Raw genomic sequence first — 22795 nt, forward strand, 5'->3', positions numbered from 1 at the left:
TTTTTGAGACGGAGTCTCGCTCTGTCGCCAGGCTGGAGTGCAGTGGCAGTGATCTCGGCTCACTGCAACCTCTGCCTCCCAGGTTCAAGTGATTCTCCTGCCTCAGCCTCCCGAGTAGCTGGGATTACAGATGTGCACCCCATGGCCTGGCTAATTTTTGTATTTTTAGTAGAGATGGGGTTTCACCATGTTGGCCAGGCTGGTCTTGAACTCCTGGCCTCAAGAGATCCACCCGTCTTGGGCTCTCAAAGTGCTGGGATTGCAGGCGTGAGCCACCGCGCCCCACTGACACTGGGTAATTTATAAAGAAAAAGAGGTTTAATGGACTCACAGTTCCACGTGGCTGAGAAGGCCTCACAATCATAGTGGAAGGCGAAAGGCATGTCTTACATGGCGACAGGCAAAGAGAGAACGAGAGCCAAGCGAAAGGGGTTTCCTCTTATAAAAACATCAGATCTCATGAGTCTTATTTACTACCACAAAAACAGTATGGAGGAAACCGCCCCCATGGTTCAATTTCTCTGACCGGGTCCCTCCCACAATTCGTGGGAATTATGGGAGCTGCAATTCAAGGTGAGATTTGGGTGGGGACACAGCCAAAGCATATCAGCAACAAAGCAAGACACTGCTCCCCACACCCCTTAAAAAATAACCACATGTACACAATTCATGATAAATACTATAAAGGGAATTATCAGAGTATTATGCAAGAAGAGGACAAGGGGACAGAAACACAGGGAAGAAGGCCATATGAAGAGGGAGGGCAAGCTTGGAGTTACGCTGCCACAGGCCCAGGCAGGCCAGGAGCTACTGGAAGGTGAAAGAGGCAAGGAAGGATTCTTGCCTAGAGCTTTTGGAGGGTGTATGGCTCTGCCAATACCTTGTTTTTCTACACTTGTAGCCTCCGTAACTATGAGAGAATTAAAATTCTGTTGTTTAAAGCCACTCAGTGTGTGGTAGTTTTTATGGTAGCCTTAGGAGGCTAGTAAAGATGGTAACCAGCTCCCAAAAAAGAAGAGAACAAGTGGAGCAGGAAGTGTGCCCAGTCAGAGTGGTCAGAGGCAGCTTCTAGAAGGCGACATTTAAGCTGAGTCCTAGATGAGAAGGCAGTCAGGTAAAGAATGTATGAAACACAATAGTGAGTGAAAGGCAGATGCTAAAGACAATGTGCTTTCATAGATTCCACTTATATGAAGTTCAAAAACAGAACTGATTTATGGCAAAAGAAGTCCTAGCAGTAGTTTGCTGAGAGGGACTGATGGGGACCTTCTGAGGCACTAGAAATAATTCTGTATCTTGAGCTAGGTGGTGGTTACATGGGTATATACACATGTAATAATGCAGTAAATTATACACTTAAGATCTTAATGTATTACAGTATTTATATGTAATTTTTACCTAAAAAGGAAAAAAGAGAGAAAATAAAGACTATATGACTCACGTGTGTGTGTGCGGAGGGAGGGATGTAATACATGCCAAGAAACACCTTCAAGGCAGGAGAACAATAACAGGTACAAAGACCACCAACAGAAGTATCAGAAATGCTGAAGGAAGGCCAATGGAGCTCCAGCATCATATAGAAGGATGATATAAAATGAGACTCGAGAGGCGGGCAGACATCACCTGGCAGGACCACAGGGAGTTGGATTTTATTCTAAGAACAACAAACATCCTGATTTACATCTTAAGAGGACCTTTCTGATCATGGTGTAGAAAATGGACTTGAAGGGGGTAAAGTACAAACTAGAGACCAGTTAGAAACTATTATAATTTATCAGGCAAGTGACAATTATGGGTTTAGTCTAGGAGCAGTACAATGACTTGTAAAATACTTTCTAAATATGCTGTGAAGTGTCCATTTTTGAGAAGATTAGAAACGAGTCCCCCTTAATTTAAGAAAGAAATTGGCTCTAACATAAGGAAAACTATGAAAACACCTTCTTGGACCTAAAAGTATGTCCTTTATACATGTATTTAAATCCCTTCTATGTACCAATAAGAAAACTGAACTGACACATCTTTGCACTAAATACTGAGCTCTGGACAACTTAGTAATCACACTGAGTCCACTGCCCCAAGTAATGCTCTACTATCTATTAACCAGGCATGGTAGTACACGCCTGTAGTCCCAGCTACTCAGGAGGCTGAAGTGGGAGGATCATTTGAACCCAGGAGTTTGAGGCTGCAATGAGCTATGACATGTCACTGTACTTCAGCCTGGGCAACAGAGGGAGATCTTATCTCTAATTAAAACAAAACATTACTAAACTTAAAATACAAAAAAAGTAGGGGGAAGGATAATTAACCCTAGGACAGAAATAAAAAGTTTTTTAATGTACTTTTAATCAATACAAGACTTGAGGCCAGGAATGCTGGCTCACTCAGGCAAGGTGGCTCACGCCAATAATGCCAGCACTTTGGGAGGCTGAGATAGGCAGATAGCTTGAGCCCAGAGCTTCAAGACCAGCCCAGGAAACACGGAGAAACCCCATCTCTACAAAATAATACAAAAATGAGCCAGGTGTGGTGGCGTACGCCTGCAGTCCAGCTACTTGAGAGGTTGAAGTGGGAGGATCACCTGAGCCTGGGGAGGTTGAGGCTACAGTGAGCTGTGATCCTGCCACTGCACGCCAGCCTAGGCAACAGAGCGAGACACCCTCTCAAAAAAAAAAAAAAAGGGAGAGAGAGACTTGAAGAACTACGCCCACAGAGAACATGACTCATTGAGCAAGGAGATCTAATTTCAGTGAATACTGTCGTTTACATCTAACAAGTCAGAGAGAAGAGGGTGGCAATAGGAGACCAGAGAATTAGAGCAATGAGACAAATACAAGCAAGTCATGATGACAAACAGGTTTGCTTGCTAGAGTAAGCTCTAACAAGATGAGAAGATACGGCAAAAGGAGGGGTCATTTAGTGAATGAACTTGAAATCTTTGCTGAGGAATTTGGATATCAAACACATGGAAGCCACTGCAGACTCTTAAATACGGTGCAGTATTTGAGAAAAATTATTTATTGTCTCTTGTGCTGTTATATATGATTATACTTTTCAGAAGAAATCTGAAGCCAAAGACTATCTGTGGGACCCAAGCTAGACAGACTCCTCATTACTCTTTCCAGCTGTCCATTACGTTGCCACCCTTCACTTCCTATCTGAAAATAGTTTCTCTTGGTATAACCACCAGGGATGTGTATAAGTGTGGACATATTATATGCTAGCCAATGTTCATTTGTGCAGGGAATGACAAATGTCAAGTTTTATTTATTTACTCAGCACTTATACAGCACTATGTGCCAGGCACCTTATAAATTTTAACTCATTCAGTTTTGAGAATTATCCTGTGGGGTAGGTACTACTCCATTCCACAGATGAGGAAACCTGGTTAGATTAAGTTACCTGCTAAGTATCACACAGCTGGTATGTGGAAACTTGTTAACGTAATATTAGTCCAAAAGCTAATTATTTAATCAAAAGCCTTTTATCTCAATTAGAGCTAATCATAAATGAAATGGTCTTTATACTCAACTAAATGCAAGACTAGTAAATTTAGGCCCACTTGCCCCTACTAATAATTTTAAACCAGGAAAAAGAGTAAACAAAATCAGGTTTTTTCCACTACATTTTCCCCATCTGCATACATATAGATACACATCCAATTAAGCATGCCATTGAAGGTCTTTATTCTAATGTTTATATATCTTATACAAAAACAGCCAGTACCACCAGGCGCGGTGGCTCACATCTGTAATCCCAGCACTGTGGGAGGCCAAGGCGGGTGGATCATGAAGTCAGGAGATCCAGACCATCCTAGCTAACATGGTGAAACCCCGTCTCTACTGAAAAAAAAAAAAAAAATACAAAAAATTAGCCGGGCATGGTGGCGGGCACCTGTAGTCCCAGCTAATCGGGAGGCTGAGGCAGGAGAATGGCGTGAACCCAGGAGGCGGAGCTTGCAGTGAGCCGAGATTGCACCACTGCACTCCAGCCTGGGCGACAGAGCGAGAGTCTCGAAAAAACAAAACAAAACAAAAAAACAAAAACAAATAGCCAGTACCTACAAGGCAGAGTTTACACTTCATTCTTAGTTTTGAGAGGCAGAATAGCACGAAGAACATGGACTCCAGACTGATTGCCTGAGTTCAAATCTCAGCTCCACCACTTACGAGCTGTGGGACCCTGAGCAAGTTACTTAAATTTTCAGTGTCTCGGTGAAACAGGGAAAATAGTACCTCTATCTCAGATGGCAGTTGTGAATATTAAATGAGATAATACACATAAAGCACTTAAAGCAGTGCCTGGCACAGAGTATACAATATATAAATGTTTGCTATCATTATTATTGTTATTCAGTATTTATGATGATATTGCTTTCCCTCACTGAGCTCCCAAGGCTTGGCCTGGTCACTTACACACCCACCACTTCCTCGTGCTTCTAGCATACCAGGGTCTTTCCAGTCTCTGTGCCTTGGTTCCCACGGGTGTCTCTGAATGGAACACCTTTCCCCAAGTTTCCCTTATGCAGTAGGCAAACTCTTATTTAGCAAAGAATTTCTTAATATTTAAGCACTATAGCAGTTAGAGAAACAAGCCATCATCAGTGAACTGTTATTTCAGAAGGTAGTAAAAGATCCAATTCAAGATGTGTCCTCCAAATAGCACCTAAAAATGTAGTAGCCATCTTCTTACCACTGAATCTCTCCCCTTCTACAGTTTTCCACCCATCTTTCTTGTCTCTGCCAACTGCAGAAATAATTCTTTCTGCCAGACATATGTAAATCACTATCTAAGACAACTAGAATACATTTCAAGCCTTATTAATGTACTTACAGGGAAGAGAGGGCAGTTCCCCAAATCTAGTCAAGGTGACCAACGTACAATTAAAGATAAGTTATGCTTCAATTAACTGTAATGGATCCAGGCAAGGCCACAATTAACATATTGTATTGTAGTCAGCTTGTAGTCATAATAAATGAAAATCAAAAGATCAAGAATTTCTCATGCTGTTTCTATTGAGGCTCTAAAAGGAAAAGTGTTCGTATCTTTGAAATTTTTACAGAAATGTCCTCTAATAGAGGACAACTCATTCACAAGTGAGATTTCTTTACAAGTTTTCTTTGTTTTAATTCCAAGTCCATAAGCCACACTTTCATGTGGTCCCATCCAAGAGAAGTGACCTGTGCAAAACACTATTGTATTTTTTTAATTATATATATAAAACAGTATGCTGTTTCATAAAACCCTGCCTCAGTGACTACCACCTCTATCCACCCAGTCATCCTACCAGAACCTGAGTCATCCCAGACTCCTCCCCGTCTTTTATGTGGCCCTCTACACCCCCTCCAGCTAGTCAGTCACCATGTTCTGCCAATCTTGTATCTTCAAATCAAGGATCACAGGGATCTGGCAGGCAAACTGAACAAAGCATTCTTGCATAAAGCATATGCACTGGTAGAGAAATGGCAAATTAGAGAGCAAATAAAAAGAGGGCAAGCACTATTCAGCATCAGCTGATTCTTGTCAAGAGGAAGTTCAGGGCCAGTATAGTCCAATATTCTGTTGTTGTTTTTTTTCAAGAGAATCCAGAAATCTGGACTTTTATGAGAAAGACACTAATTTTTTTTATTATTATTGAGATGAAGTCTCGCTTTGTCACCCATGCTGGAGTGCAGTGGCACGATCTTGGCTCACTGCAACCTCCACCTCCCAGATTCAAGCGATTCTCCTGCCTCAGCCTCCTAAGTAGTTGGGATTACAGGCACACACCACCATGCCCAGCTAATTTTTGTATTTTTAATAGAGACAGGGTTTCACCATGTTGGCCAGGGTGGTCTCAAACTCCTGACCTCGTGATCCACCTGCCACGGCCTCCCAAAGTAACTGAGATTACAGGTGTGAGCCACCGCGCCCGGCTAGAGATACTAATTTTTGAAACAAAGCAAGTGTGGGCCAAATTAAACATAACTGTTGGCTAAATTCAGTGTGCAGGTCAACCTGTTTTGACGTCTATCTTTAGAATCCCTACTCCTTCCTTTTTATCCCCACCCCTTAGTTCAGGCCTTTGACATTTCTTAACTTAGTTTTATGCAGAAGCATCCTAAAAGGCCTCCAGATCACCTCTACCTCTCTCCATCTTCTACATGCTGCCAGAGTGAGCTTCCTAAAATTGAAATGTGATCCTGTCTAGATTTCAATTTTAAACAGTGGCTCCCTAAAACCTATAGCATTATAATGTGCCTAAGAACCACTTAAGATATTTGGCTTTTTTTTCTTTTCTGAGACAGGGTCTCACTCTGTCACCTAGGCCAGAGTGCAGTGGCGTGATCTCAGCTCACTGCAGCCTTGACTTCCCAGGCTTCAGCAATCCTCCCACTTCAGCCTCCAGAGTAGCTGGGACAAAGGTACGCGCCATAACACCCAGCTAATTTTTGTATTTTTGGTGAAACTGGGTTTCACCATATTGTCCTGGCTGGTCTCAAACTACCGGGCTCAAGCAATCCACTTGCCTCGGCCTCCCAAAGTGCTGGAATTACAGGCCTAAGCCATTGCACCTGGCCTGAGGTATTTGTCAAACATGGAAATAACCACAATCTATCCAATCTGTATTTCCCAAAGAAAGCCAGGAATTTGCTAAAGACCCTCCCAAAGTGATTCTGATGCCAACAGTCCTTGAACCACACAGTTATCTACAGGATCAAATCCAGAAGTCCTTTACATCAAATCATCCCCCTCTGACAGCACCCCACCTCACTCTCCAGTCTCATCTCCTGCCACTCCACCATTATGTCTAAAGACCTTATCTAACTTCTTGTGGTTCCCAGAAAATACCCTGAGGCCTTCATCACTTTACATTCCATTGCTCTCTTGTTCCATAATGCCTTTCTCCCCTCTTAACCTGGTAGTACAGTCTGATTTATGACAGTTTCACTCGTAATTTTTCAACTTTACAATGGTGCAAAGGGAACAAGCATTCGGTAGAAACAGGTATGATATTCTCTCGAAATTCTGGGCAGCACAGCGAGCCACAGCTCCTAGTCAGTCATGCAATCACAAGGGTGAACAGGCCAGGTGCAGTGGCTCATGCCTGTAATCCCAGCACTTTGAGAGGCCAAGCCAGGTGGATCACCTGAGGTCCGGAGTTCAAGACCACCCTGGTCAACATGGCGAAACCTGTCTCTACTAAAAATACAAAAATTAGCCAGGTGTGGTGGTGCGTGCCTGTAATCCTAGACACTTGGGAGGCTGAGGCACGAGAATTGCTTGAACCCAGGAGGTGGAGGTGGCAGTGAGCCGAGATTGCGCCTCTGCACTCCAGCCTGGGCAACAGAACGAGACTCTGTCCCAAAAAAAAAAACAAAACAGTGAACAACCAATTCTCTACTGCACTGCCAGATGATTTTGCTCAAGTACAGGCAAATTAATCTAATTGTTCTGAGCACATTTAAGGTAGGCTAGGCTAAGCTATGATGTTCAGTAGGTTAAGTGTATTAAATGTATTTTTGACTACAATAGGTCTATCAGGAACAGAAACCCATCATAAATGGAGCAGCATCTCTCTCTCTCCTTCTCTCTATATAACATAAATATATATATATTCATCTTTCTGGACTGAGCTTTGCCTTCACCTCCATCCCCTGAAGGCTTTCTCAACTCTAGCTCCCACTCCCTGGAAGCTGCCTCCTCTCCTCTTCCATAGCAGCCAGCACTTGCCTAACTGGACTTATTAACTTTTTATAACTGTTCGTTTACATGTTCACATGCCAACAAACTGAGTTATTTGAAGACAAGAATTTCAACTTAGCTTAATTTTGCAGCCCAAATGCTATGCCTGACACTGAACAGACCCTCAACAAATGCTTGTTGAATAAACAAAATCAAACTGTATGATGGCCAGGCATGGTGGCTCCTGCCTATAATCCCAGCACTTTGTGAGGCCAAAGGAGGAAGATCACCTGAGGAATTCAAAGCTGCAGTAAGCTATGATTGCACCACTGCACTCCAGCCTGGGCAACAAAGCAAGACCCTGTCTCTAAAAAAAGATAAGAATAAAAACAATTTTTTATGAAATTTTCAGGAACTAGTAAGGTTAAAGGCCAGATTCTGGTTCTTCAGCATTACCATTAAGATGCAAACACAATTTCTCTTTACCACCTCTAATTGTAATACTAATAAATTCACAATTATCATGATTCCTATAATCAGGCTGTTGTTGTTGAGAGCCAAGTTAATTAATTACCATAATATCAAAAACCAGTTCATCATGAAACTGTATATATATTTATACACACACACTTTTATTTTTTTGAGTCAGGGTCTTTCTCTGTTGCTCAGGCTGCAAAACAGTGGCACAATCATAGCTCACTGCAGCTCAACTTCCAGACTCACCTGATCCTCCCACCTCAGCCTCCCAAGTAGCTAGGACCATAGGCACGTGCTACCATGCCTGGCTAATTTTTTTTTTTTTTTTTTTTGTGGAGATGAAGTCTCACTATGTGAGACTTCTATCCTCAAGCCATCCTCCCACCTCAGCCTCCGGAAGTGTTGGGATTACAGGCATGAGCTACTGTGCCCAGACAAATAACTTTCTCAAACAAACCAAACAAGATATTTCACAGAACATTTCCTCCCTGAGGCAAAATGATACAATTTGAAAGTAGCTGCTACACTATCAATTAAAACTTTGCCTTTCCAAATGAAGAGCAAACCAGGACAAAAAAAAAAAAAACAACTTGCAGTTTCACCCTTAGATAAGTGGGGAAAAATCCCTCAACTATAAAGACCTGTCCAAGGGCCGGGCACGGTGGCTCATGCCTGTAATCCCAACACTTTGGGAGGCCGAGGTGGGTGGATCACCTGAGGTCAGGAGTTCGAGACCAGCCTGGCCAACATGTGAAACCCTGTCTCAACTAAAAATACAAAAATTAGCTGGGCATGGTGGCAGGCGCCTGTAATCCCAGCTACTCGGGAGGCTGAGGCAGGAGAACTGCTTGAACCCGGGAGGCGGAGGCTGCAGTGAGCTGAGATCGCGCCACTGCACTCTAGCCTGGGCGACAAAAGCAAAACTCCATCTCAAAAAAAAAAAAAAAAAAGACAGGTGTGGTGGCTCATGCCTGTAATCTCAGCACTCTGGGAGGCCAGGGCAGATCACCTGAGGTTGGGAGTTGGAGACCAGCCTGACCAACATGGAGAAATGCACCTCTACTAAAAATACAAAGTTAGCCAGGTGAGGTGGTGCATGCCTGTAATCCCAGCTACTCGGGAGGCTGAGACAGGAGAATCGCTTGAACCCAGGAGGCGGAGGTTTCGGTGAGCTGAGATCGTGCCATTGCACTCTAGCCTGGGCAACAAGAGCAAAACTCCATCTCCAAAAAAAAAAAAACAAACAAAAACAAAAAAACCTGTCCAAAACAAAGGATGGGTAGAGGCAAAAATAAGGCTGAAATCCTTCAGTATAATTCTCTGAAGTTAACTTAGTTAATAAGCAACAGAGAACAATGGCAATGGTAGTTAAACCCGATATCTTCACATTTAAAATACAAAAGCACCCTTTCAATATCCAGACATAGAGCTCCTTTTTTTTTTTTTTTTACCATACTTCCAAAATGGTTTAGATTCTTTTACACTCTCATTCCTTCAATATTTGTTTAGCACTTACTCTGTTCATGGCACTGTGCTAGACCTCAGTCATGTTATTAAAGAAAAAAAAAAAAAAGTCAGCTACAGGGCCTGCCCTCTTAAAGCTCACGTCCTAAAAGAGAAAGTAGACATTCAACTAATAGTCAACTGTTTAATACAACTGTGTTAAGTAACACAATAGCGAATACAAGTGTCAATACATAACACAGAATCCATCCCATGCTCTTCCATACCAAAAATCAATTGTCTTATAGTTTCCTGCTTCAGAAACCTAATTTCCACTCCACGTGTGCACCCCTTTCAGCAGTTATTCTGTATAACTGCCAGGTTTCCAACTGTAGCTCTCAGATATACCTCTAGGGAAGATAAATTAAACTACTTCAAAAGTAATTTTTCCACCAACTGCCTTTTGTAGTATCAGTTCTTCTTTACATCTCTCTTATAAAGCATCACATAGGGAATACAAAATATCTTTTGAGTGTTTTCAATCTTTACCCATTTATGGGGAAAAAAGACTTTTTAAAATAAGCATTTATAAAGCGCTTACTATCTGAAGACAACATAAGGGGAACGCAACGATAAGAAAAAAAGATCTGTGAGATTTGTGTTCGAGCAAAACTGATCGCATGGATTTTTCCTTTGGATACTGTGAGATTTGTGTTCGAGCAAAACTGATCGCATGGATTTTTCCTTTGGATACCACTGGATTCATAATTTTAATATAAATGCAGTATTGAGTAATTGCAATAGAAGAATATTTAGGTTATAAATGTGTGCTTTTTTTTCCCCAAGGAAGCCTCATTATAACTAAAATGATATCAACAAACTATTTTAGTGAACATTGGACGCTTGCTAAATCGACCTTTGTTTTCCAGGATGATAGGAAGTCATCTGCTGTCAGATACAGGAACTTATATAATAAAAAAGGGGGAAAGATCAGAACAGAAAATTACACGAAACTTCTAGTAACTTAAGACACTTATTTAGTTGAAAATATAAAACTAGGGAAGATTCTTTATAAGAAAAAGGAAATTTCCTATTACAAACACTGCTCCCATTTAAATAGCTATTTTAATGGCACTTAGAAAGTCAGACCCTAGTAAGGAAGAAAATGTTTTATATGTCAATATTTACCCTGCAGAACAGACAACAAAAGGCGGGTAGAGCTTAAGGCAAAACAGGAGGTATCTGGGTTAATAGCCTTCTAAAATGAAAGTTGAAAAGCACTGGCCCGAGTTACCAAGAAGGCTCTGGACCCTCTTTCCACTTAAAATGTTAACGCTCTGGACCCTCTTTCCACTTAAAATGTTAAGACATCACCTCAGTTCTGAATGGTATGGCACAATACGGCTTGAAAGCAGAGAAACATGCTATGTGACCTTCTAAGGACCCTTGCTTTTTTTTTTTAACTCGAGTTAAACAAAATCCATTATGACTTTTTCAGTTATTCATTCATTCCACAAATGCTTAATGGGTGCCTAGTAGGCACATAGCACTGTGCTTAAGCCAGGATGGTCCACAAGAAAACTCTAATGAGTTGGGCATTATACTCTAATGGCGAGACACGCTAAAGCAGCAATTCCATAAACGAACAGACCGCACATTTAAGGGGGAAAGGGGCACGTAGTGAGAGCTTCTTTGAGGAACCAATATTTAAGCTAAGATGTGAAGATGAACGGGTAACAACAAGGATGAAGGGTTAAAGCCCATATTTCAGGCTTGGCTGACTGGATGGTTAGAGTCATTCATTGGTAAAGGAACTGCGGATGGGAACGAGATTTGGAGGAAAGTTAATCACCAGCATTTATTTACTGGGGTCCTAGTATGTGGCCAGGCGCTTCACAAATTCCTCTAATCATTTTGCACAGCAGAAGCTATTACTTTCAGTTTCATACTCAAAAGAGAGGCTGAGCGGGGTTAAAATGACGTGCCCAAGACGAAATAAAGAAATCTGACTTTTGTATCAGGTTTGTATGTGCTCGAAAGCCCGCGCTCTTTCCACTCCACATCTCCTTCCTGTGCACCTCCCTTTCATCTGGTGGCCCTAGCGCCACAAGCTGCGCTGAGGAAGTCCCTGCCGGGAGCAGAAGTGGAGACATCAGCAGGATGGCCTCGGCAAGTCGCTCCCCTCCCGGGCCTCATCTGCCAAACGATCATCTCCTCCTCCGAAGTTGTATGCATGAAAGGCGAGTGGAAACTGCACTAAAATGAAGGCGATTGACACAAAAGAAGGAACCACATCCTTTCGGGGGCTTACGAAAATAATAAGTTTAAAAAAATTAGGAAGGGAATTCCCTCGCTCCATGATCACTGAGCGCTCTCCTAAGGAAAAGGAAATCTCCCGGGGGGTGCCGACTCCGGGCGGCGGGCTTAGGATGCTCCCACGCTCCCCGACCCCCAATCCCCAGGACCCGCAGGACCCCCGTAGGAAAGCCCGCCAGCCCGCCCGGAGCCACGCGGCACAAGGTGACACGGACCGCGCCGCGCCGGCCCCTCAGCCGCCTGGGCGAGGCCGGGAGCAGGGAGAGGGGCGTCCGCCGGCCCGCGGTACCTTGTACTTATCAAAGCCAGCCAGCTGCTCCGGGCTCACGTATTCGTAGCCAGCCATGACGACCCGAAAACTGAGCGCCCACTCGGCAGCGACTCCCGGCTACGAGGCTGTGACACACAAGCACCACACCGGCTGGGCAAGGATGCGAAAAACTGGGCTGGCGGAGAAGGTAGGAGAGCCGCGCTCCGCCCACCGCGCACGCGTAGCCGCCTCGGCCCCTTCGGCCGCCTCTCAGTGCGCAAGCGCAGCCCACGCTTCTCCCCGCCCACCGAGGGGGGGTTGCTAGCCCTCTCGAGCGGCCTGCCCCCCCGGCACTATTGCTGTCCAATCGGCGTGGATCAGGCAACACTAAGTCCCGCCTTCCAGCTCTCTTCGTCTCTTCATTTGCTAGCGTCAAAATTGGTGAGCTGAGGTAAGGCAAGAGAGGGGGTGAAAGGTCAGTTTCCCAGCGGGCTTTGCTCCGGGTCCCGGGGGAAGGTGGGTTTTCAGGGGTATCCTCACTTGAGTGGAGATCTGGGGGATACCGTTTTAGTCTTGGGGGTAGAGTGACTGCTTGCGAGCCAGTTCAGCAGTGCCTCAGGTAAGAGGACTTAGTTCTCCCGCTGCAGCGAAATAAAAGAGGAAGGAGGTCTGTACCGCGAGCCGCTCCCAACTCCTGGTGCGGTGCGGTGCGCTGCATGCCGTAGAAATTTAGTAAACGTGGTTAGATGTAGAGAAGGCCGAGCTGCTGCCGGGGCCACGGGAGTCTTTTTGCGGTCAGCAGAGGGACTTGCAAGACAGGTGAAAGGACATTGGAGACAAGCCCCTCAGGTCTGTGTTGCTTAGGAACCTTAGACCGCCTCATCGCACTCCGCTCTATCAAACCGTTCCAAATTAAGATTGCTGGTGTCTCCCGACCAGATAAAAGCAGTGATCTCTCAGTCTCGACGAGTCCTTAAATGCGTTTGCAAGAAGTGTTTTACATAACTGGAGCCCAGTTAATTGTAAAAAACAAACAAAAAACACTAGATCAATGGCTAGTATCTACTAATAAAATTTTATAATAGTTGCTGCTTTTTATTGAGCGCCTTCTGTGGGGAGAACTTCACATACATTATCAACCCCGTAACAACACTGAAGTGAAAGGCATTATCCCCTTTTTCAGATTAGGCAACCTGCCCAGAGTCACTTAGTTACGGAGCTCGGAAATGATCGACCCAACATGAAATGTGATCTGTGTTATGGGAAACCACTACTTCAGGGAGCCTTTCAGTCTCTCTGGGTCTCTGAAATAAGCGCGATTATTTTGAGATACTTTTATGTTCATTCGTTTAACAACTATTTATTGGGGACCCGAGATATGCCAAACACAGTATTATTACTACATGTCTAATCTCCCCTCCTAAAGCATAAGATTCTTAGAAGGTAATAGATAATCTTATACCTGGTATATGGTAGATAATAAGCTTCCCCGCCCCCCTCCCCCCGCCCTTGAGACAGGGACTCACTCTCACCCAGGCTGGAATGCAGTGAAGCGATCACGGCTCACTGCAGCCTCAACCTCCCCCGGCTCAGGTCATCTTGCCTCCGTCTCCCAAGTAGCTAGAACTACAGGCACACACCACCACACCCGGCTAAATTTTTTGCATTTTTTGAAGAGTGGGCGCCCGGCCAACCAATAAACTTGAGTGTCCTTTATCACACTTGCCCTCGAGGGCAGTATTTGCATCTTATACATGTTAATTTTCCCCATGTTTCATAGCCCAGGGGGCTTGCAAATAATACATGATCAATATATTTTATTGAATGAATGAGCAAAGATCTCTTTGATATGCTGTGAAGTACCAGTTTTGAGAAGAACATTAGAAATGAGAGTCTCGGCCAGGTGTGGTGGGTGGCTCACGCTTGTAATCCCAACACTTTGGGAGGCTGAGGCGGAGGGATTACTTGCGATCAGGTGTTTGAGACCAGCCTGGACAATATGGTGAAACCTCGCCTCAACTAAAAATACAAGAACTAACCGGGCGTGGTGGCACGCGCCTCTAGTCCCAGCTACTCAGGTTATTGAGGCAGGAGAAGCGCTTGAGCCTGGGAGGTGGGGTTGCGGTGAACCGAGATTGTGCCACTGCGCTCCAGCCTGGGCAACAGAGCGAGACTCCGTCTCAAAAACAAAACAAATAAAACCCTTCATACTTGTAAAACTTAGTTAATTGTGGAAAGCCATAAAATCTGACTTCAGTGCAAGCTAATAATAGTTTATAAACTGCACTTATTGTTTATCAGTTCAGATATAAGCAAACTGAAAATGGCATGATTGATTCTTAAAATTGTTTTCTACCTCTGATATTTTCTTTAAAAGCACTTTTTAAAAGAGTAACTTTTAATTTTGTGAAAGCAGTTACAATTTGCTGCTTCTCTGCATAAGGTTGTAACAAGTTTGAATCAATTATAAATTCATCTGATAATTTATAAGCTGAAGCATAACCCAGAAATTGGTTTATACTTTGACATGTTACTGGCTGTGTAATACCAGACAACTTACTTCACTTAGCCCCAGTTCTCTTTTTCAAAAAGAGGGTATTTGGGCCGGGCGCGGTGGCTCACGCCTGTAATCCCAGCACTTTGGGAGGCCGAGGCGGGCGGATCACGAGGTCAGGAGATCGAGACCATCCTGGCTAACACGGTGAAACCCCGTCTCTACTAAAAATATAAAAACAAAATTAGCCGGGCGTGGTGGCGGGCACCTGTAGTCCCAGCTACTCGGGAGGCTGAGGCACGAGAATGGCGTGAACCCGGGAGGTGGAGCTTGCAGTGAGTCGAGGTCGCACCGCTGCACTCCAGTCTGGGCGACACAGCGAGGCTCCATCTCAAAAAAATAAAAAAAGAGGGCATTTGATCCTAAGATCTAATTCGATCCATTAGAACCTATTAGGTACTACGACCTATTAATCTCTGAAATTCAATGAAACTGTATATCGTATAACTTCTCTGAGATTAAGTCAACTCATCTGGGAAATCTTGTCTTACCTACAATGATATGGCTCAAGTCTGTTCAATTAAACTCATACAAATTTAAGATATTAGTCATGCTCCATATAACCATGTTTCCGTCAATGAGGGACCACATGTGGTCCCTTAAGATTATAGTGGAGCTGAAAAATTTCTGTCACCTAGTGACATCCTAGCTGTCAAGATGTTGTAACACAAGGCATTACTCATGTTCGTGGTAATGCTAGTGTAAAACCTACTGCACTGCTAGTCATCTAAAAGTATAGCACATATAATTATGTACACTACTGAATACTTGATAATAAATAACTACCTTACTGGCTTTTGTATTTACTATCAGAACATATCCTGTCATTAAGTGATGCATGACTGTATTTTCGCAGAATTCTGTGAATCCTAAACCCAGCAGGCATGGTCACCTGGGAAGAGAAAAATGTCATGGAAACAAATTTGCCTTTGGAACTAAGTCACCTTTCTATTTCCGCGTTCCCAAATTTTATTCCTGGAGGCATTTTTCCCTAAGGCAGCCCAGCTGCCCCGGACTGCTTTAGATTGGCCTTGTTATTCCCATCTATGCTCTACACGCCAAATTCCTGAGTGTAGTTTATTATTGCTTTGTTTCCCTTGTCTGCCTCTTCATCCATTGAAGTTTATTTCTTCTACATCTTGTACACTCAAGATCAGGCATTTTGCCTTCCAGAATAATAATCATAGAAAATATCAGTTCGTGCTAGAAACAATATTTTTATTTTTATAATATAACCAAAATAAAGTGTTTTAAATTCCTGGAGTGCCTGTTTTATTTAGTCTGAATAAGAGTGTATCAGATAAATGGAGACAGCCAAAAAACATTGGAGGTTAATTAAGGACTAATATAGTTAATAACTCCAATATAAGTTACTGAAGCCATAAAAATGGGCAGGGTCTTCCAAAGAAGTTTGTAAAAAGGTATTGATTTAGTTCCCATTTTAAAATAAAAATGAATGCCTTATACACATAAACTCTGGTTCTCAAAGCAGTTTCACATGACTAACAATCCTGAGCCATGGGCCTGATGGCTGTTCCAACTGTATAGAGTGGAACAATAGAATAGTAATATATCTTACCAAAAGTCACCCAGGAAAGAGGAACACAGGTCATCAGACTTTTAGCTGAATAATTTTCCACTACACTATGCTTCTAGAAGTTGATGGTAAAATATTTAAAAAAAAAAAAATCACAAGTCAGTTTTTTTTTTTTTTGAGATGGAGTCTTGCTCTGTCGCCTAGGCTGGAGTGCAGTGGCGCGATCTCAGCTCACTGCAAGCTCCGCCTCCCGGGTTCACGCCATTCTCCTGCCTCAGCCTCCCGAATAGCTGGGACTACAGGCGTCTGCCATCAGGCCCAGCTAATTTTTTGTATTTTTAGTAGAGACGGGGTTTCACCGTGTTGGCCAGGATGGTCTCGATCTCCTGACCTCATGATCCGCCTGCCTCAGCCTCCCGAAGTGCTGGGATTACAGGTGTGAGCCACCACGCCCAGCTCACAAGTCAGTTTTTAATCAAATTCCAGCATGCTGAAAGGCTGAGACAGGAGGGTCCCTTGAGCCCAGGAATTCAAGACCGGCCTGGGCAACATAGGGAGACCCTGTCTCTACAAAAAAAAAAAAAAAAAAGAACTCCCCAGTTATTATAGTAAATCTTCTCAAGTGGGGTTTTGTCTGCCTGTTTTTTGCTATATTTTACATTTTTCAATCATAATCCTCCTAGGTAAGAACGTAAAGGGAACTGTATGAGTGGGTCATCAGTCATATTTTTGTCACAGAAAAAGTCTGTGCAATATAATGAGATTCAGCGTAAGCTAATACCTCCTACTTCCTATGTTGCTGGGGGAGGATGGTGTCTCTGCTATTTTGTGACTTATTCTCAACTAGCTTCTCAGTGGTATTTGTTTGTTTCTCAAGACGGAGCCTCATTCTGTTGCCCAGGCTGGAGTGCAGTGGTGCAATCTTGGCTAACCGCAACCTCTGCCTCCCAGGTTCAAGCGATTCTCCTGCCTCAGCCTCTGAGTAGCTGGGACTACAGGCGCCCGCCACCACGCCCGGCTAATTTTTATATTTTTAGTAGAGACGGGGTTTCACTATGTTGGCCAGGCTGGTCTCAAACTCCCGACCTCAGGTGATCCACCCGCCTTGGCCACCCAAAGTGCTGAGATTACAGGCGTGAGCCACCTTGCCCGGCCTTCTCAGTGGTTTTATGGCCATTTTTGTGGTCTTAACCTACCAAACCAGCAGTGTCAGTAGTCATTCAAAGTCTAGAGACAGTTTAAAGATTCAGAGGGACCCAGTGTGATATGAGGCAAGAGTAAAATCACAGGTCTAGCAATTTAGACCATCTATATATTTGCCATCCTTTTTTTTTTTTTTGAAGGCGAGTGATTGTTTCTCTGTTATAACCATTACTCATGAGCATGTCTGTTAAATAAAAGAAGCATTATTTTAAAAACTGATTGCAGGCAAAGTTTTACACTGGGCAAAGTCTTATTTTCATCATTCTTGAAGTTCTGGTAGTGAACCAGCATCTGTATTCTATGAATGGAGGAAGAATTAATACCTCTCCCACACACACATCCTCCTCACCTTTATTACTCCACTAAAATGGAAGCAGAACTGTAGGTAAAGAGAGAATAAATCATTCAGATGAGTAGCCGTAGGGGCATCACCTCTGCGATGCCTTTCTCTTTATTTTTGTTTGGCAATGTTAATCTCATCTAATGTCAGGTATGCAGATGCAACCAAATGTAACCACTGTTCTTTTTTAATTTCAGTTTGAACACACAGCCGTGCAAGGGCCTCCATTTTTGAATGAGGATTATTTTCGCCTTCATGAAACTTTGAGATTATTGGATCAATGGTCATTCAGTTTTGGTGAAAGAGAAGGTCACTAGGAGAAAAAAAAAATCCTAAGTGGAACAAGAGAGTAAAGAACATTGTTATAATTCATATAATTCATTTTTCCTGTAGGAATTCTGGAAATACTGGGGTTAAGGCAACAGTGGCCAACATAGAGCTCTACTATCTAAGACTTTCACTTCTTCCTTGATATATATAACTAAGGCTATATGGCCTGTTTGACCAGAACTCTAATGGAAGCTGGCTCTATTTTTTTTTTAATCAGACACTGTTGTCTATAAGTCTAGAAAACAAGATATACAAATAGGAAATAATATGTAAAATTGCAATTGAACACAGGTCGGGATGCTCACTGTTTGCAGAGTCTAACAAGAGCGAAGTCTGGTAGAAAGGAAATGATTTGATTAACCAAAACTAGTAAAGGGAAAGTGGCCAGATTTCTATCCAAAGGAATCGTTTCAGTTTTTGAAGGGAAAGCAGAGGTTTAAAAAGGGAAAACTTGATAAGGAAGGCATGCGAGAATTGTGCTGAGTACAATGTGGGTCTTGTTCTGGTGGCTCTCTTGGGTCCCAATCCACCTGGAACGCGGGCTGATGTCATCTCAACAATGGCCAGGTTGTTAACTAGCCGCCTTGAAGTCGTCTCTGGAATTTTGCAGCTGGGTCTCCAGGCTTGGTCTGTCTGTCTCAAGATTAGCCCCTGGAACTTCTAAGAAGGCGTATAATTAGAGACTAGCATGCAGTTAGATAAATGTGAAGGGAGTATATACCATGAGAAACAGAGGGACCATGGAGTCTATATCAAGGCTAAGGGAAAAGGCTTCTGTAGTTTGCTTCAAAATTACATCTTAAAACCCAAGAGGAAAGAAAAAAATATATATTAAAATGCAGTTTTGGGGGTATTTTGTTTTGTTTTGTTGGTTTGTTTGTTTGAGTCAGATTCTCACTCTGTCACCCAGGCTGGAGTGCAGTGGCACGATCTTAGCTCACTGCAACCTCTGCCTCCCGGGTTCAAGCAATTCTCAAGCCTCAGCCTCCCATGTAGCTGGGATTACAGGCGCGCCACCACGCCCAGCTAATTTTTTTGTATTTTTAGTAGAGATGGGGTTTCACCATGTTGACCAAGCTGGTCTCAAACTCTTGACCTCAAGTGATCCACTCGCCTCGGCCTCTCAAAGTGCTGGGATTACAGGCATGAGCCACCATGCTCGGCCCTTAAAATGCATTTTGAAGTTAAGGGACCCAGTTACAAAAGTAACAACTTCATTTTCTTTATTTTCTTTTATTTGCTTTTCTTTTCTTTTTTTTTTTTTTTTTTTTTGAGACGGAGTCTTGCTCTGTTGCCCAGGCTGGAGTGCAGTGGTGCAATCTTGGCTCACTGCAACCTCTGCCTCCTGGGTTCAAGCAATTCTTCTGCCTTAGCCTGTGACTACAGGTGCACACCACCAATTTTTGTATTTTTAGTAGAGACGGGACTTCACCATGTTGGCCAGGATGGTCTTGATCTCCTGACTCTGTGATCCACCCACCCTAGCCTCCCAAAGTGCTGGGATTACAGGCGTGAGCCACCGCACCCAGCCAACAACTTCATTTTCTTTTCATGTATCCTTGTTGAACACTATGTACCAAATACAAATTCTATGATGGACATGGAGATACAAAGTTGAATAAGACTGCTGGATACAGTGGCTCATGCCTAGAATCCCAGCACTTTGGGAGGCCAAGGCCGGCAGATCACCTGAGATCGGGAGTTTGAAACCAGCCTGGCCAACATGGAGAAATCCCATCTCTACTAAAAATACAAAATTAGCCGAGCGTGGTGGCACATGCCTGTAATTTAAGCTACTCGGGAGGCTGAGGCAGGAGAATCGCTTAAACCTGGGAGGCAGAGGTTGCAGTGAGCCGAGATTGTGCCATTGCACTCCAGCCTGGGCAACAAGAGCGAAACTCTGTCTCAAAACAAAACAAAACAAAACAAAGTTGAATAAGACATGGTCCCCAAGCAGGGAGAAGTTATTATTGCATTCTGAAAATGACCAGCATCATCCAGTGCTCTGGCTCATCATTTTACTCTCTCTCTCTTTGGTTTTTTAGAGACAGGGTCTCACTCTGTTGCCCAGGTTGGCCTCAAACTCCTAGACTCAAGCAATCCTCCCACCTTGGCCTCCCAAGTAGCTGGGACTACAGGTGTGCATCACCATACCTGGCCATATTTCTATCTTTTTTTCATCCTCCTGTCTACCTCTCTCCTCCATTTTTTAAATCCACTGTGAAGGTGTGGAATATTTTGTCTTGGACAGAGAATTGACTTAAAGACAGGAAACAAAGGTTTAAAATCAAAAGAAAATTCTAAATAAAGACTTTGAGATCACATAGGGATTTATTTATTTATCTATCTATTTATTTATTTATTTTATTTTTGAGACTGAGTCTTGCTTTGTTGCCCAGGCTGGGAGGGCAGTGGCGCGATCTCGGCTCACTGCAACCTCTGCTTCCTGGGTTCAAGTGATTCTCATGTCTCAGCCTCCCGAGTAGCTGGGATTACACGCGTGTGCCACCATGCCTGGCCGATTTTTGTATTTTTAGTAGAGACAGGTTTTCGCCATGTTAGCCAAGCTGGTCTCAAACTCCTGGCCTCAAGCAATCCGCCTGCCTCGGCCTCCCAAAGTGCTAGGATTATAGGTGTGAGCCACCACACCTGGCCTGATTTAGTATTTTGATGAATAATCTAGAAAGTGGGGTATGGAAACAGCTCTTCACATTTACTCACGATACTTAGCCCTTCATGATGAAATGTCTTATGAATAGACACAGACTACAAGAAAATACATTTTTAAAATAAGCAGTTTTAAAAGTTATGTTTTGTCATATAACAAATTACTCAAAATTCAGTAGCCTAAAATAAGAACCATTTTATTTGCTCATAATTCTGTGGGTCAGCAATTTGGATTGGGTTTAGCTGAGCAGTTTTGCTGGTCTTGCTAGATATGCTAATTAGCTTGACTGTGGTAATCATTTCACACTGTTCTCCAAATCAAAACATCACATTGTACACCTAAAATAAATAGAATTTTTATCTGTCAATCATATCTCAATGAAGTTGGGAGAAAAATAAAGTGGAAGCTACAAGGCCTTTGTCGGCCTAGGTAAGATACCACACAACGTTGCTTCTGTTGCCTTCTGCTAGACAAAGCAAATCACAAGGCCAGTGCAGAGTTACGAAGGAGAAATAGATTCCACTGCTTAATGGATGGGATGGCAAAGTCACACAGTGTGGGGCCTGCAGAAAAGTATAGGACAATCACGGCCCCTATCTTTGTAAACAATCTACCACTTCAGATTAGCTGCTCTCGCTAAAAATACAGTAAGTAGGCTTCATGAAAAGTCTTGCAAACCACTGACTTACACCTAGATTGCTTTCAAATATTCAGAGAAGGAACGGCAAAAACTCTTGTGATTGGCTTTTTTTAGTCATCATAAACTATCTCTTACTTCCAAACCTCCCACTTGCTCTTCACTCATCTTCAGTCCATTTCCAACCCCATAGATGCCACTGAAATGGCTACTGCCAGGTTCCTCCTCTTTGATGCCGAGTCAAATGGACACTTTCAGACATAACTTATCGGGGTTTTCTTCCACTTATCCTGCCCACTGTTATTTCCTTGAAACTTCCTCCCTTCTCCCTTGATTGCTTTTTTTTTTGGATGGAGTCTCACTCTGTTACCAAGGTTGGAGTGTAGTGCCAAGATCTTGGCTCACTGCAACCTCCACCTCCCGGGCTCAAGAGATTCTCCTGCCTCAGCCTCCAGAGTAGCTGGGACTACAGGCACATGCCACCACGCCCAGCTAATTTTTGTATTTTTAGTAGAGACAGGGTTTTGCCATGTTGGCCAGGCTGGTCTCGAACTCCTGACCTCAAGTGATTCACCCGTCTCGGTCTCCCAAAGTGCTTGGATTACAGGCATGAGCCACTGCGCCCAGCCTCCCTTGATTGCTTTGAATTGAATTACTCTTGTCGTCATGCTCTCCGACCCTTCCTTCCAACACACACACATACACACGCACGCACACATACACACTCACACACACACTCTTGATCTCCCCAGAACGCAGGATTATTCATAAATCACCAAACATTTCAGGTTGCTTATACAAAGCTTCTGTTCCTTTGTTCATGCCTGGTTAACTCCCTGTCAGTCTTCAAGATTCATCTTAAGTTTCATTTATTCCAAGAAGCCTTTTTTGTCCCAATTGGCAACCTACTTCCACCTCCCCACACTGTGTTCCCACAGCATCCTGTGCATACCTTTATGTTTATGTTATGAAATTATCTATTCTTTTCTGTCTTACTGGACTCTAAGTGCCTTGAGGGTAAAGACCAAATCTGTATACCTCTGAGTCTGTAACATAATGCCTCATACCCAGCAAGACCTCAGAAGCGTTGAATTAAATTACACTGTGAAGGAATAAGGACATATATGGCACTGGCAGCAACAAGTGCTATTAACATAAAATTCTTCCTACTTATTAACCTAGTAATCCCACTTTGAAAGAATATACTTCCGGGAAATGATCTGCAAGAAAAAAATCTTGTTGCAAGGACTTATAAGGAGCCATATTTTGTAACTGCAGAGGGGAAAGCAGGCAATCAAATGCCCAATTATATAAGAACTTAAACTGTAAACTATAGTAAATTAATGTCATAAGATACATCATTATTAGAAAGAGAAAT

At 43.2% G+C, this 22795-nt stretch overlaps 2 protein-coding genes across 2 annotated transcripts in view; one reads left to right on the forward strand and one right to left on the reverse strand.

Annotated features, from left to right (window-relative positions):
* Window positions 1-12356, reverse strand: part of SELENOI (selenoprotein I) — a 43260-nt gene extending 30904 nt beyond the window's left edge. Inside the window, 1 exon segment of the mRNA NM_001133664.1 lies at window positions 12188-12356. Coding sequence (NP_001127136.1) covers window positions 12188-12244 — 57 coding nt within the window. The 5' untranslated portion in view covers window positions 12245-12356.
* The window catches only part of ADGRF3 (adhesion G protein-coupled receptor F3), a 41931-nt gene continuing 31378 nt past the window's right edge, over window positions 12243-22795 (forward strand). Inside the window, exon 1 of the mRNA XM_024242500.2 lies at window positions 12243-12356. Coding sequence (XP_024098268.2) covers window positions 12243-12356 — 114 coding nt within the window. The remainder of the gene's footprint in view (window positions 12357-22795) is intronic.

Source organism: Pongo abelii, chromosome 12 (genome assembly GCF_028885655.2).
Source record: "Pongo abelii isolate AG06213 chromosome 12, NHGRI_mPonAbe1-v2.0_pri, whole genome shotgun sequence".
Classification (NCBI taxonomy): domain Eukaryota; kingdom Metazoa; phylum Chordata; class Mammalia; order Primates; family Hominidae; genus Pongo; species Pongo abelii.